At 39.7% G+C, this 15,878-nt stretch overlaps 1 protein-coding gene across 1 annotated transcript; it reads left to right on the top strand.

Moving 5' to 3' along the window:
- The first annotated feature begins 11,201 nt into the window (after positions 1-11,201).
- PANX2 (pannexin 2) lies at positions 11,202-14,905 on the top strand. Its single transcript, XM_035893719.1, has 2 exons — positions 11,202-12,687; positions 14,544-14,905. Exons 1-2 carry the CDS (start codon positions 11,202-11,204, stop codon positions 14,903-14,905), a joined length of 1,848 nt encoding a protein of 615 aa, XP_035749612.1.
- The last annotated feature ends 973 nt before the right edge of the window (positions 14,906-15,878 follow it).

Below are 15,878 nucleotides of genomic sequence, written 5' to 3'. Positions count from 1 at the left end.
CTGTGTAGTACAGTATATGCGTGAGTTCAATGTCTTCTTATGCATTTCACCCTACAGTATGCCATTCTCTATTATAAGATGGAGTTTTATTTTGTATTTCTGGTCAACTTTCCTAATTTGTATTTCTGTTTCAAGTTGTGGGCAGCATATTTACATGTGCTCACTCACCTGAATTATCTATTAGATGGCTTTTGAGCCTCTTTTCCATTTTTTCTCTCTAACTGCACTTAAAGCCACATACAGTAAGAAAGTGAAGATGACATTTTTCCAAGTGGTTATTGTTAGTGCTAAGAGTACAGGGCCACATTGTTTTATGTACGTGATGGCACCAGTGCAGAAATTGGTTCTGAGGTGGTATTAGCTGTGATAAGATAATTTAAGGAGTGTCTCGGTACCACTTCTGTTTAAGTGCTTTCTAATCATGCATTTTTAAAAAGAACTGAAATAGCAACCGCAGGCTGGCTGCAGTTCAGCCACTGCCTGTTGGCACTGCTGATGGAATTTTTCCCAAAGGGTAAGAGCAATTCACACACACACAAACACGAGGTGTGCACAAGACATGTGAGCTCCTTTTCCGTGAGTTTTGGCCATTTAAAGATTTGCAGTTACACAGCTGAATGTTAAATAGAAAGGTAATCTTGAGGAAATGCATGAGCCTCACATGTAATCGTTCTGCTTGCAGTTTCTAGCTGCTACAGATGCTTTTCTGTCATGAATTCCATTTCTCAAACTTCATTGACATATATACATCATCTCTTTTCACATGATATTTAATGTCCCTGTTTGTACTGTTAAACCTTTCATCTCCCAAGTGTCATGTATGTGAAGAGGTCCAAAATGCAGATGAGATTTAGCTTAGTATGTGCTTTCAGATAACTTCAACAATTTGAACAGATGGTCAAAAATCTTTTCGTTTAAGAGCTACTTCATTCATTCATCTTCATCAAGAGGAAACCTTGTGAATAAATTAGAGTAAGGTCAAGACTGTTTTTCAAAGCTACCCCGAAGTATTTTGAAGCTTTTTTCTCCCTAAAGTGGGTAGAAATTATGCATCCATGATATAGAAGAAATGTAAGCTTGTACTGTTTCTTAGAACTGTAAAACTCCTCAAGAACCCGCATCGTTACTGAGTTCCTTGGGTTCTGTCAGCATTAAAAATTACTGCAGTGAGCACCATCAGTAGGTATACACATTTAATTACAAAAGCTGAATAATTTTGCAGTAGACTGGCATGATTCTTACAGAGATTCCCTTTGTTTCCCATGATACAGGATTTATTCTAAGAAAAGCACTGAAGCCAGTGCAGATATTTCCATTGTCAGGGATTTTGTCCCAGGCCTGCATTATACTCTTGCATTGAAACTTGGAAATACAGCAGTTCATTATAATAGCAAGGTTTGGGGATTTGTTTGCTTTTCTTCACTGGCACCATGCCTGTTGTGCAGATTCTAAGTTAGCACAACAGTGATGCAGCCAGGTGCTGAGATTCGTGGTGCATTTTTTGCAGCTTAATGGCTCAGTGACTATTTCTGGAACATTTTAGTTATATGCTGAAGTAATATTTCAGCATTTTGAGATTGAGGTGCCTTATCTTCTGTGGGATCCGTGACCTGTTCAGGAGAGCAGGAGACCCCCACACAGAAACTGGCAGAGCCCCTGGGAGCCTTGGGAGGCAGATTCTCCTGGCTCTGTCGTGATAGATCAGACAGTTCTGATCCTTTACAAAGCCCAATTTCTCTATGCATGGCAGAACCAGTTTCCCAAAAAGCAGTAGACCAGCCATCTCTGCCTCCAAAATACTATGTTATTCTAGTAACATAATTACCTAATGAGCTAACTATTGGTGGTGTTCTTTTCCAATACAAAGTTTTCTGGGTGCTGTGTTGATGCCAAGAGGTACTTAATACAAATCAACTTTTAAATTTCTAATCCTTAAATAAGGATAATGCAGTAGAACAAGCCTGCTGTTTTCTGTTGCTTCCTGTATTTGTATTTTGCACTTGACCCTTGAATTAAGAAGCGACCCTTGTCTAGGTATCATCAGCTTCACTGGATTTTCATAATTCATTTCGCTTTGGCATTTACGTGTTCTTGCAGTTTGCTTTAGCTATTACTCTGGTCTGCATTATCATAGTGTCCGGGTGCTTGTGTAGTTGCTTTGGGGTTCCATCTCTAGAGGGGAATTTTTGAGTTGCCCCAAAATACTTTTTTGATCTTTGGAAAACATTAAAACACTTATCTTCACACGTTACTACTTCTCCTATGCAGATGATCTGTACTTCACTAAAATTCCACTCACCTCCTTGTGTAAGGGCTAAATTTGGAAGCAAATGTTACTCAGATCTCTTTTGTAGGACTTATCTGTATGGCTGAATTTCATTTATTATATTTTGATGAATGCATTCTTTTAAATTCAGATCTAACCTTCCCTCAAATCTTAACAAAAACAAAGCAACATTATAATACAGAAACATACCTCTAGGTACAAATATAAGCATTGTTGTTTCCTTCCAGGTGTTTTCTGTTTTCTCACAGAGCTCTCTTGAGCATAGGAAGAAATGCTCCTAGTGATGTTTAACAGTACAGTCACTATAAACAAGCTCTCTTCCCAGTAATGTTACCACCATCACATGGTGGATGGTAGCTCATTACTGAGCAAACGTTCCTCTATAGGAGCAGCCTAAGGGATTTCATTTAGGTGTTTCTGCACCTTCTCCGTAACAGTTGCTATTTCTGGAATAACCTTCTCCAATAGACTTCAACATATCAGCCAAGTAGGAGTAGGTATCTTTCTCTCCTAAATAAGCGGAGCAGGCGTTACAAGTCTTTAAGCCTCAGATTGCTGGTAAGTGAACTTCAGCATACCAGCTAATTTTAAAGAGCCAATGTTTATTGCATACAGGGAATATAGTTCTATAAATTTGTATATACACTAGGAAAGTGCGTTACTAATGTATTGATTCTGCAAATCCAAAATATATGCAGTTCAAGCAGCAGTCCTGCAAGGAAAAAAGACCCAAATACAGGGACACCTGCTGCTGCCTTTACATTCCCGGTGGGGAACCCATTACCTACCAGTCTTTGAAGCTGCTTATCTACATCTCACCCATTATGACTAATCCTTGCAGAGCATGGGCCAGTAAAACAGGGCTTCCTGTCTCATTTCTTTAGGGACTTTCTTTTCGAGATTTTTTTCTTGAACAGGACAAGTGGTTTCAGAGAGTGGGCAAAAAAGGCTATACCTTACCTTGTTGATCATGGAGAAATTTGTACCTTAGGAAGACTTCATGGGCATGGAACCTATATTCAGATTTGGAAAGAATATTCCCTAAGAAAGGTAAAGGTATTGTCTTTTTGTTTTGATAAAAGTAATAATGCTTAATAACTAGCTTGCTAAATTAAGGCTTAGTTTGATCAATGTTTTCTTTTCTTATTCATATGAGTAAACTCAGTGAATTGAATAGGACTATATGACTACAGTTGATACACAAAAGTAATTTCAGGAATCCATCCTCCTGCTGTACTAATTTCTAACCTTTAAATGCCCTTTAAATAAAGTAGTTGAAATAAACCAGTTACATTAACGGAGTTTTTTCCTTTGGCTGTGACGTAATTTGGGTATTAGCCAGCATTTGTTAAAATCACATTCAAAGTAGAGAGTTACATATTCCTTGTGTGACTGAGATGGAAACCCTGTATACTATTTAGATATTGCTGTACTTCTTTAGACAACATTTTCAACCTCAGTAACATGGATGGTTTTTGTTCTTTTTTTTTCAGAGAGAAGAGGATCCAGGACATCTCTTCTTTTCCGTTTAAAAATTGCTGAAAAACTACTAAATAAATTACTTCTGTTTCTCAAAATAAACAGTTTGTTACCTGCTTTCTTGTGCAATCCTTTTCGTACCCGAGATGAATGAGGCGTGTATGTCTGATTGCCTACACGTGTGTGACACAATGTAAGGAGAGCAGTATAAGGACTACCCTTGTCAAATACTGGCAGTTATTGCTGAATTTAGGGAGTTTCTCATTTATCTTGGCTGTTAGAAACTTGTGTTCTGGCATCTGATGGGCAGGGAGATTTAGAGATTCTACCTGAACACTGAATTTCTCCTTAAAGTCAAGGGGAGAGGACCGTACAAGGAGTGCTTCAGAGATCTTGACTGGAATCCCATCTTTTCTTCATAGGCAGGTTGGGAACCAGCATGAGGATGATTTAGCAGCCTTCTTCAAGAGGGCAGAAAGCCAATTGCTAGGATGCAGTAGGCCCAGGGTGAGTCTGTAGTGTATTTAATTCAGTAAGTGTACTTATCAGTGTACTTACCTGATACTTAACTTGGGTCTCCAGCACGAGGGTCTCGGCATTTGTCCAGGAGCAGGGAGATCCATCCTGCATGGCAGCACCTAAGCACCACTTCTGCTGCCTATACCCAGTGTAGAGCTGTGGTGGTCAGGCTGAATGTTTACTTCTAGATCCTCGAAGAATTTTGTCCAAGAGTCATACTTTTGTCTTGGTGTAGCAAGCACAAGATTTTTCATTTTTGAATTACATTTTCTGAAAATTGGGTTCCTTTTTTCTTTTTTTCTGTCTGCTGTTAGAAAATTGTGCTATTCCTTCTGCATTGCTGAGTTATTGCACTAGAATGCTGAAACCATGCAATTCAGTTGCAAGATTAATGAGGCATGATTACGTTTTCCAGAGTAAATTCTAAAAGTTGGAGGTCACAGGAGGCATACATAGTTTTTTATTATGGTTTATATTTTGCTTTGAGTGAATATGCTTCATTTCACTAGGAATATGGTAGGTGTGAAGTCATTTGCCCTTTTATATAGGGGCATATACTGTTTATTACTAATATTTTCCTTTCTTACTTTTTAATGTCTACCAAAAGCATTGTAAATGTGTTGTCCATATATATTTAAATAACTTTTGCTCATAATAGTATTTTAGAAGCTTGAAATTGACCCCCCTACAGCATCAGTTCTTCAAAGAGAGATGCACATGCCAAATTTTATGCACTGTGAGTAATCCGGTTGGCTTCAAAGGAACTGTCCAATGCATGAAGTCACTTAAGCCTTTTTAGGAGCAGGTCTAATTTCTTACAGGGTTGAATACTAAGAGATTGGCATTGTTATCTTTATTTTGAAGGGGTAAGTGAATGTTTGTGTTAGATGCAATTCAACTCACTTTCCTGGGAAGACTTGTAAAAACTTAACTTTGCAAAGGTGATGGAGAGCGGTACATATCTAGCAGCTCCACCATGTCTTCATGTCGTTTCTGCATACTATACACCAGCTCACATTTTTTTGCAAGTTTTTTTTTATAGATCGGCAAATACATGCACACACAGAGCCTCCTTGGTGAACTTCCTTCGATTGAGATGCAATACTGGGGCCTGAGCTCTAGCCACTTGTATTGCAATGGTAGCTTTCTAGCCATGTTTTACCTAATGTGTTCCTAGTGCAACTGACCATTGCATTCATTCTTGGAAATGGCCGTTTCTCAGAAGTGTGAAAAATTACTCCTGCATGAATCAACTGTTCTTGCTGGACATGACCTAAAAAAAAACCAAACCCAAGTTCACCTTGAGGAGAATCAAACATTGGAGCAGGTTGTGCAGGTGGCTTATGTAGTCTCCATCTTTGGAGGTTTTCAGACTGACCAAGGCCTAATCAAGCTGGTCTGAACTGAGCCTTGACCCTGCTTTGAGTGGGAGATGGGACCCTGTAATTTCCGAGGTTCCTTCCAGAATTTCCATGACTCTGCATTGGGGTATAACTTCAGGGAATGGTCTAAAATAGCAGTTACCAGATTTTTCTATCCGTAACACCATTCACTTTTGCAGGGGGAGTTTTCACAGAGGTTCCAACCCTAAACCTCAGCACCCCAGCCCCTTGCTTGAGGAATTACAGAACTTAACAGGATTGTCTGTCTTGCATGAAATTAAGCAGGATTTAGTTATCTAACATAACCTCAGGCCGAGCACTTGAAGCCCAACAGTGTTTAAATCAGGGCCTTTTGGAGAGGGCAGTTGAATGTATGCTGATGTACGTGGAGGTTGAGGAACCACTGGAAGGAGGTGGCCGACTTTGGATTGGGAACAGAAGGAGTGGGAGCCTGTGCCTGCTGGAAGCCCTCAAGCATTTCTTGGAGCCTTTACTAGCGGGCAGCAGACTTGCAGCTCCTAGCTTCCATACTTTGCCTTCACTCCTTCTTTCCATACTGTTTAGATTCTTTATAAAGAGTTTTTTGAGCACAGTCCCTTCCTTCATCCCTCTCCCTACCTTGTCTGTCTTCTTGCAACCATGTACTCTCTTCTGTTCCCCTAAAGTATGCCCTTTGTGCCACAATACTTCCTACAAGTCATTTTTCTCCATTTAAGTAGTACTTAAACTGATGGGATGAGATGGTACAGAATGGAGCACGTGAAGAAACTTGGCTGTCAAGGGGTTTTAATTTTTCAAGTGGCATAACCCAATCAATTATATTACACAACTGGCTAAGTAATTCTGCATCAACTATTTCATCTGCTTTGCATGTTTGAAAAATATAGTGAGATGTCTCTCATACCTCAGCCATGAGACTAGTTTTGAGGACTTCTAGAAGCTACTTATGTGCACAGTGAGCGGGATAAAATGTATTTATGTACAGCTGTTGAAAAGACCTGATGTAGTGCTCCCGTGATCCTCTAATAGTATCGAAAAAAAGGGAAGCTAATCTTCCTAGTATGCATCTTTATACTCGTCAGTATAAGATAATGTATAATATACTTTATAATATATTAACATCAAGGACTTTTTTTTCCAATGGAATAATTATTTCTGCACAGCATTAGCATAGTGACAGGGTTACTTAGTCTCTTAAAAATTATTCAAAAGGAAATTTCCTGGGAATGTAGGTAAGTATTACTGAAGACAGGATTTGTTCTTGGGTATTCCTGGTGATTTTTTCTGAAACTGTGTTGAACTTAATATTCTGGCTTGCAGTTAACACTTTTGTGTAGGTGGACCTAAGGGCAGACCTTCAGACTTCGAGCTTACTGAGATTTTACTCTGAGCATCAGAACTAAAAATGTCGCAGTGAGCCCATCACATTTAATGCAGAAAAGTTGAGTTCAGTATTCCAGTCACCAGTAATGATGGCAGGTTCGTTATCTTACTAGGTTTTTTGCCTTCGGTATGGATGCACACATGTGCAAATCACAGATACATGTCCATCCTGAGCCACCTTTTCAATATTGTTTGGAACTGGCAAAAGGTTATTCTGGACGTGATGACCTCCCTCTCCATTTTTTTTGGTAGGAGTTTCTGTCTCCTGGGCTCACAAGAATGTAGTTATCAAGGAGAGTGGAGGGATAGATTATATTTATGGGCTTAAGCCTAGACAATATTGAGAAGACGACCAATCTGCTCAGCCATAATAATGTCCCCTAAGCTTTTAAAAATATTTTCCTTACAGCATCTTACTCTATTGCGTTTTCCTACACAATTGAACAGTTATGCCATATGCAATTAAACTGCAGACTCTTGGGAAAAAGCTGCATTTCATGGTGGCTGGAGCGGTTATATGAAAAAGAAACTTCCTAAATTGCTTGAGGATTTTTCAGAGTGAAATAACAATATCGGTAGAAACTTTCTATGTTTATGAATGCAAAGTTAAAAGCAAATACATTTTTATTGCATGATCCAATGTCAGAGCTATGATTTAAACATTCTTACAGCCTTTTTTTAATGCTACTTACCTATCAGGAGAACACTGTAAAATAAAAAAATACTTCTGCTGTGCCTTCTTGAAACTGTGCGTTAAGTAGGGCCCTCGCAGTCAGCGAGCTGTATGTGTGAGAAGAACTTGTTATTCCCCCATCCTCATCAGGTCTGCATGTTGAGATCCAGCTATATGTTACCGCCATCTTTCATAACAAACCAGATTAGCTATTGACATGATGCTTTTCTTTTTTATTTCTTCCTGATTGACGCAGATTGCAGTAGAGGAGAAGCAGGTCCGTGCTCTACTTTGATGGGATCAAACACCTTCATGGTGTTAAATGTCAGATTAAATGCAAGGCAAAATGCTGGCATCGCCTAAGAAGAAGCACTCACAAAAGCTAACTCAAACCTAGTGGCAATCTTGCTTGGCAGCCTCTTGTGAATGAAGAGAGGTTCCTCCAGGGGATAGCTAAATTAGTCTTTTCCTTTGAATCATTGTCTGGAAGGGTCTTTCTCTCTTCTCCATTGTCTGGACCGTTTTCTAGATGAATGAGCTGATGCTGTGCTTTGTGAGCCAAGTCCTATGCTGAGAAGGTTAAGCTAAATTCTCCTGTGGAGTAACTTTACCAAAATTAGTGGTATTCACTGATGGTTGAGTATGGCTCAAACGTATTGGAAGATATTGTTTGAATAAAATTGCATTGTAACCCCACTGCCCCCACTTCAATCAGTTATAAGACATCCCACTGACTTCACTGAGGACAGGGTCCATCTGAATGGTGTTGGGATTTACATGGCATATAATGAATGTCATGTCAATTTAACAAATACGCAAAGAAGATATTAGACTAGCGTCAGTAAATAACAAAACATCGAATAAGAATGGGATACCATCCTTGGCTATCCCAATAAATTAGAGATCTCTCACAACTTACTAGGCAATGGGAGCAGCTTAAAAAATGTTTAACGGAGGAAAAACAAACAAATTCCTGTAAAATGACATTTGCTTTCTTTACTGGGCTGGGCAGCCCCATTTTTGAAGTTGCCTTTAATGAAGCTGTTCAGTCCAAACCAGAGTTGTGAAGCTCTTCAGACTTTATTCCCTGAAGCAGTGGCAATGGACAGAGTGCAGAGTTAGTCTGTAAGTGATCTGTCCAACATAAATGTGAATGTTAAGACATTTTTATTTGTTTCATTTTCTAATTTATAAAATAAATATGTATTTGATTGTTGTGGTATATATACAATTTTGGCAGAAGTCACCTTAGCTGTCAGGTCTCGGTGAAGCGAACTGTTCACAGTTTATTTGGTAGTAGCCACTGATACATGAATCCAGAAAGAATCCTTATGGATGATTTGTATAAATACTTGTTGCTGTCTTCCTAAGTATTCATGGTGCTGATACGTAGGAGAAATGAACCCATGTATGTCACAGGAAAGTAGGTTTCATATCGGCAGGTTCTACTGAGCTTAGGGACACCCAGTTCAAAATATTTCTGCTTATGAGAAACGCACCATTGCTTCTTTGCCTTTTTTTTCCCCATGGGAACATTTTCATGTAGGAATCTACTTTGTCTGCTGGGAAATCATACAGAAAATCTCTGATAGTAGGAGTTGTAATTTTTTACATGCATGCCTTTATGGGTAGGGTTGGGAGGGCATGTAATTACTGAAAAGAAGAGAGACAGTGAGCATTTTTCATGTAATACATGGCTGTAAATACATAAAAATAGTCTAAATGGGAAGCTGTGTAACATTAGAGTGCCTTAAGCTCTCCTCTGAAGTTGAAGTTAGTTCATTTTAAAATAGTCTTCAAAAGTGATTTTAAAGAATTTGCAGGGCTAACTCACTTTACATGCTGTCTTGGGTAGCATCATTTACTCTATCAACTCTGTTTAAATTGGTTGTATTTTTAGAAAAGAATCCTCACTGAATCACTTTTTAAAACAAAACAATTTTTGTGCAGTCCTTACCATGTAGATCTCTGCGGGTCACAAAAGAGGTTTACACCTCAACATTTTACCAAAGAAGTAGTAAATGCTTTCAATTTGCTTGCATATGCAAAGTAGTTGGTCAAGGAAGGAGTCCTCTGTTAAGCCAAAAGGATTATGGTTTTTTGCCTCCATATTATTTTTTAATATTTATTGTTGTCAAAAGACATTTTATGATTTCTCTTCATGATTTGTATTATTAAGAGAACAGTACCACCACTCTCTTCCAGTGAGCTGTTCTCAATCTGAATTGTAGACTGCGTTCCAAAACTGGAGCAAGCTTGGTGTTCTTGAGCGGTTTTCAATTCAAGAGAACATGCCTTCTTCCTGTGGGTCTCATTTTAGCAAGTTTTTTAAAAGTATACCAGAACACTGTAAAATATATTCCCTTTGTTCTACCTGCCAAAACATGAAAATACGGACTTCCTCTTCAAAGAGGTGTTTTGATAATGGTCATTGTTCTTTCAGCAATTAATACTATGATAGCTTTCACAAGTTTTTTAGTCTTACTTTCATATATTGATAGAAAAATGTAATTGTATAAGAATATAACTTGCCTACTGGGTCAATACAAAATTCCTCTTAGCCCAACATCCTGTCTGTGATGATGGCAGAAAGCAAATGCGTAGGAAGGAGTGTTAAAACAGACAAGCTCATGGTGTTACTTCCTTTGATAAACCTTTCCAACCTCCAGCAGCCTGTGGCTTAAACAAGTCCCGAGAGAGAAACTGCATCACTATCTGTGTATTTAATAATCCTTGCTATGCTTTTCCTTCCATTACTTTGCCTGATTGCTCTCTTGGTCCACCGTGTTTTTTTCTTCCATAATAGTGTATGACAGCAAGTTCCACCATTTAATTGCACATTACTTTGCCTGATTGCTCTCTTGGTCCACCGTGGTTTTTTGTGTGAAAAACAACGTTACAGTTTCAAATGCAGAATTAAATTTTCATAGTGATAAAAGCACACCAGATTCTGTCCTGGTCAGTCACACTTGAATTCAAGAATTTTAGCTGGGATGGACACAGTTAACTAAATGCTTGTATGTCTCTAAGTTTCAATTTTTTCTGCTATGTCCAATGAGTAGACTTTGTTAATAAGGATTAAAACCATTTCCTTTTGCTGCATCTAACATTTTTGTATTTAGCTGGGATGAACCTTAAATTTTACCTAAATGAGCCTTTCAGCATTTGCACATAACATCCTCACCTACTGTATAGTAGCTATCAGGTCTTTTAGCTTTAGAGAGTTTAGGTCACAGTTGTTTAGGATGTTGTTCTCAGAGAGGTAATTAAACCAAAATACATACTTCTTGCTGACATTTCTAGCTCAGGTTCATTCTAAAACTTCCAGGTAAATAGTTGGGGGGGGGGGCTTTTGAAGATGTGTGCAGGCTGAGCTGTCTAACAGACGTGGACGGCTTAACGGTCATGTGAAGATACGGTAAAATAAAATCGATATAATTTGAAATGTTTATTTTCCAGAGCTCCTTTTGTAGGTTAAATGCACAGCAGTGACTTTTCTCTCTGTTATACAGAGGAGCCAATATACTGTTACACACCACACAACTTCACCCGCGATCAAGCCTTGTATGCCAGAGGATATTGTTGGACAGAATTAAAAGATGCCTTGCCAGGAGTTGATGCCAGCCACTGGCCCTCCTTGTTTGAGCATAAGTTCCTACCTTATGCACTGCTGGCTTTTGCTGGGATAATGTACATTCCAGCTCTGGGCTGGGAATTTCTGGCCTCCACCCGACTGACTTCAGAGCTTAATTTTTTGCTTCAGGAGATCGATAACTGCTACCACCGAGCAGCTGAAGGGCGGGCACCAAAAATAGAGAAACAGATTCAGTCCAAAGGCCCGGGGATCACCGAGAGAGAGAAGAGAGAAATCATTGAGAATGCAGAGAAGGAAAAAAGCCCTGAACAGAACTTGTTTGAGAAATACCTGGAAAGGAGAGGACGAAGTAACTTTTTAGCCAAGCTTTACCTTGCGAGACATTTGTTCATCATCTTTTTAAGCATCATACCAATTACATACTTATCCACCTACTATGCTACACAGAAGCAAAATGAATTTACATGTGCGCTAGGAGAGCCTCCAGACAAAACGAGCAGCTCCAAATTGCACATCAGAGTGAACTGCAAACTGCCATCCGTCCAGCTCCAGCGGATTATTGCTGGTGTAGATATCGTTCTCCTCTGCTTCATGAACTTGATAATCCTCATCAACTTAATTCACCTCTTCATATTTCGCAAGTCCAACTTCATATTTGATAAACTGAACAAAGTTGGAATAAAGACCAAGAAACAGTGGCAGAAGTCCCAGTTTTGTGATATCAATATTTTGGCCATGTTTTGCAATGAAAATCGGGACCACATAAAATCACTGAACCGTCTGGATTTTATTACAAATGAAAGCGATCTGATGTATGACAATGTGGTACGCCAGCTGCTTGCAGCGTTGGCTCAGTCCAATCATGATGCCACTCCAACCATGCGTGATTCAGGGATCCAAACGATAGACCCAAGCGTTGATCCAGCAGACATTGATGCTAATGAGCAGCTCATCATTAAGAGACCAAGGAAGAAGATGAAATGGATCCCGACCACCAATCCCCTTCCTCAGCCATTCAAGGAACAGTTAGCCATTATGAAGGTTGAAAACCATAAACCTGAAAAACCGAAGCCTGTGCGGAGGAAAACAGCAACAGATAGCCTTATAGCGCCTTTGTTGGAGTCTGCGGCAAAAACCTCACAGCAATCGTCCGCTCATAAAACCGAGCCAAACGCCATCCCAAGCACGAGCAGTGAAAAAAAACACACACGACACTTTTCCTTGGATGTTCATCCGTATATACTTAGTAGCAAAAAACCCAAGCCAGAGATTCAAGCCATCCCCTCGATGCCTACGTCAAAAAGCCAAGAGGGTGGATTTTTAAACCAGGAAGAGAATGTTGTAGTACACGTTACCTCCTCTCTCAAAGGTACAGTATGCCCTAATGCCCCTACCACCTCCACAGTCCAGAACTTGCATAGCAATCTTCAGAAACTCGAAGCTTATCTGAACTGTTTGACCTATCTTGCTAGATTTTGGGATAGCTAATAATCTTAGGGCTCGCAGGCCTCAGAAACAGGGGTTCTCTCTCTTTATCAGTTATATGGAGGATAAGCATTATTACAGGTAGAGCAGGGTGGAACAGCCTGCAGGCTGTTGGTGCAGGTAATTTTTCAGATGTAAGCAGATTTTCACAAATGAGGAGGGTTTGGCCTCCATGATACCCTTCGTTCTCTACCAGCACCTGGCACATTTCAAACCTGCCTTATTTTCAAGTCATATGGAAACTGCCACAGTAGATGACCAGTACTCTGACCAGTAATAGCCACTTCTTAGGAGTGTGTGAGAAACTCTGCTAATGGCAGTTAAAGCTCCCTGTAGAAAAAATTCATTTTAACTACCAATTCTTAGAGCTTGGCATGTGTGTGTCACCTAGGACATCACAACTCAGATCATTGATATTGTCCTTCACACAAGTGATGTTTTAAATTGCCCTTTGTCTCAGGTGGACCAGATGATGGATGGTCTGAAGTGAAGGTGCTGGTCGGGGATTCAGGAATTCTGCCATTCCCTTCCCATGTGGCCTCATGGCAGATGCTCTTTCTGTGCCTCAGTTCCCAGTGTGTGTCTTGGAAATCCTGTCCCTTTCTTACCTCAAAGGAGTGTTTCAAATATATCCATAAATGTCAGGTGCTAGAGTGGTGGGGAAAGTCATGTGAGCACTAAGAAAAGTGATAGATCAGTAGATAAACTGATAGACAGATAGGTATCTTCTTGTTTATTTTTGTAAGCTACTGACATAAGAAAGAAGCACTATGCAGTTGAAGTTACAGAAGGATTTGTACGTACTTAAAGCAATGGCTCTCATCTCATTACAAGCTAAGACCTCCCTCTGGGCTTCGACAGACTGACAGCTACCGTCACCCCACTGCCCAGCAAAGAAGTGATTTGAGGTATAAAAGTTTCTGTCACTTCCAAATCCTTATGCTCCTTAGAGCCCTCCAACCAATGTGCATGTGAGCTATTCTACAGCATTCCTTACCCAGTCACCTGCTCTGATTTCAACTCCTCAAAACTACTGGGGTTTTCTGGTCTCAATTACTTTTGTCTAAATTAGTGCTTGAATATTTTAAGGGCAAAAAATTATTACTGTAGTTTTGGGGCTCTGTTACTCCCCATTCCCATTAAAAATTTTCAGCTTTGCTTTTGAGTTAGACCTACATTGCAGTCCATCAGGTAAGGTAGACTTATAATTTCTGGAAAGAGACATCAGTTAATGTCAAATTGCTGAGTTCTTTCTAAAGACAAGTGGCTTACAATGTGTAACCACTGTTTTTTCCCATTGAAAATATCGGTGCTTTTTGTATTCCATCCTGTGGATTTCAACATTCATGATGTTTGTCAAAACATTAAATCATAACATTTATAAAACACCTTCCAGACTGTAGAGGAGAATAAAAGGTACTTTTCAGTTGTTTTTTGTTTATTTTATTAAAACACCATTCACATAAGGGAGCATGAGCATGCGTAAAAAAGAGCGAGATTTACAAAACCCATTTGTTGTTTGTCCTATTTCCCTGAGCTTACAACCCTGTTGTTTTGAAACCGTCCTGTTGGATTTCTCAAAGGGTCCCAAGAAAACTCACGTTTGGGTCCACTCCTGCTCCCACTGAAATCAGTGGCAAAACTGCCTGTGACTATTATTGGTTCAGGACGCTGCTCTGTGGTGGACTGGAAGGGTGGAAGACTACCTGTCTTTTAACTGGCTGTTTTGCTTTCTTCTAGACACCCCTCATCCTGCAAAAGAGATCCTATACTCATCTGAGGCATGCCGAACTGTGCCAGCTGCCGGGGCTTTCGTCACATGCAACCACAACCATATAGCCACAACTGCTGCTGCGCCGAGTATGACTTTGAACCAAGTCAAGCCAGAGCCAACACCCGCACTGAACTGCAACCCCACCCACCCTTTGCTGCACATCAACACGCTGTACGAGGATCACGAGGAGGAAGTTTCAAACATAATAGACAATGGTATTCACTCACCAACTGACACCGGGGAAATTCTCTCCATCCCTACCCCACGGCAGATAAGGTTGGCGACATTCGATGAACCGATGGCAATCGTCAGCTCGGTGGAGTACTGAAGACCCCGGTGGGCTGCACAGCTGCGGCCTCGTGGCCAGGCCCAAGACCACTGCAGTGAGGACCGTGGTCCCCCCAACGATGCAATTCACTGCATGAGCATGGAGAGTTTTCACACAGACTATAGCTTTCGCTAATAACACCAAACAGTTTTTCAGGATCACATCATGAGCACTGTCAGTCGTTTGCAAAATCAAATAAAGAAAATCTGGTGGAAATAGACCTTTAACACCAAGACAACCATTAGCTCTAGCTCTATACTATAGCTTCCTGATATAAATGGGGAGTAGCACAATTTACGAACATTAAGAGTCTGATGGCATGCCACAGTAATTTTAGTGAGTGTTTAAAGCCTTCGCATTCAGAATCACTGATTAAAGTTCAAACAACATGGAGGTGAGGTATACTTTTTTAATGGCAGCAGTTAAATAAGAGTTTTTTTCTAAGCAGAGAGGGGTTTTTTTTTCAATTCAGGGTTATGAAGTAGTTATATGCAAGCAAAATTTTTGTTTGTTAGTTTCTTTAGCTCACTAATGTTGGGCTTGATGGAGACTTAGCTGAAAGGGCCTTACTACCACCAGCATTTAAGTGCAAAAAGATTGATACACTCAGTCTCTTGCATTTATAAATGAAAATACCTGAGGTATGCCCCGCCCTTTAACACGCTTATATGTTTGATGGAAGATGATGAAATGAAGAGTTTATTTTTTTAAATATATTTTACCATGGGAAAAATTACTTTAATAACTTTTCAAACTAGGTGTTGCTTTTAACAAAATGTGTAGAAGAAAGTCATTGTAGCTGCTTATTTTTTCATAGTGTATTTATGAACCAGGTTAGAAACTTTCATGGGTGCTTCACTGATACGAAAAATCTTACGAAGGTCGTTACAAAATTTCTTACAAAATATGAAACCAGCAAAACTGTTTTCAAATAACACACAGTTAAAGAAGTTAATGAATTTGGGTCTGCAGA

This window comes from Egretta garzetta, unplaced genomic scaffold, assembly GCF_000687185.1.
Source record: "Egretta garzetta isolate BGI_Z169 unplaced genomic scaffold, ASM68718v1 scaffold64, whole genome shotgun sequence".
NCBI classification, from domain to species: domain Eukaryota; kingdom Metazoa; phylum Chordata; class Aves; order Pelecaniformes; family Ardeidae; genus Egretta; species Egretta garzetta.
Note: the sequence above shows the minus strand (reverse complement) of the source record. Positions and strands in the feature narration are given on the sequence as shown.

Coding starts and splice junctions, on each gene's coding strand:
- PANX2 (XM_035893719.1), top strand. CDS start 11,202: ATGCACAGCAGTGACTTTTCTCTCTGTTATACAGAGGAGCCAATATAC. Junction 12,688..14,543: donor CGTTACCTCCTCTCTCAAAG/GTACAGTATGCC, acceptor GCTTTCTTCTAG/ACACCCCTCATCCTGCAAAA.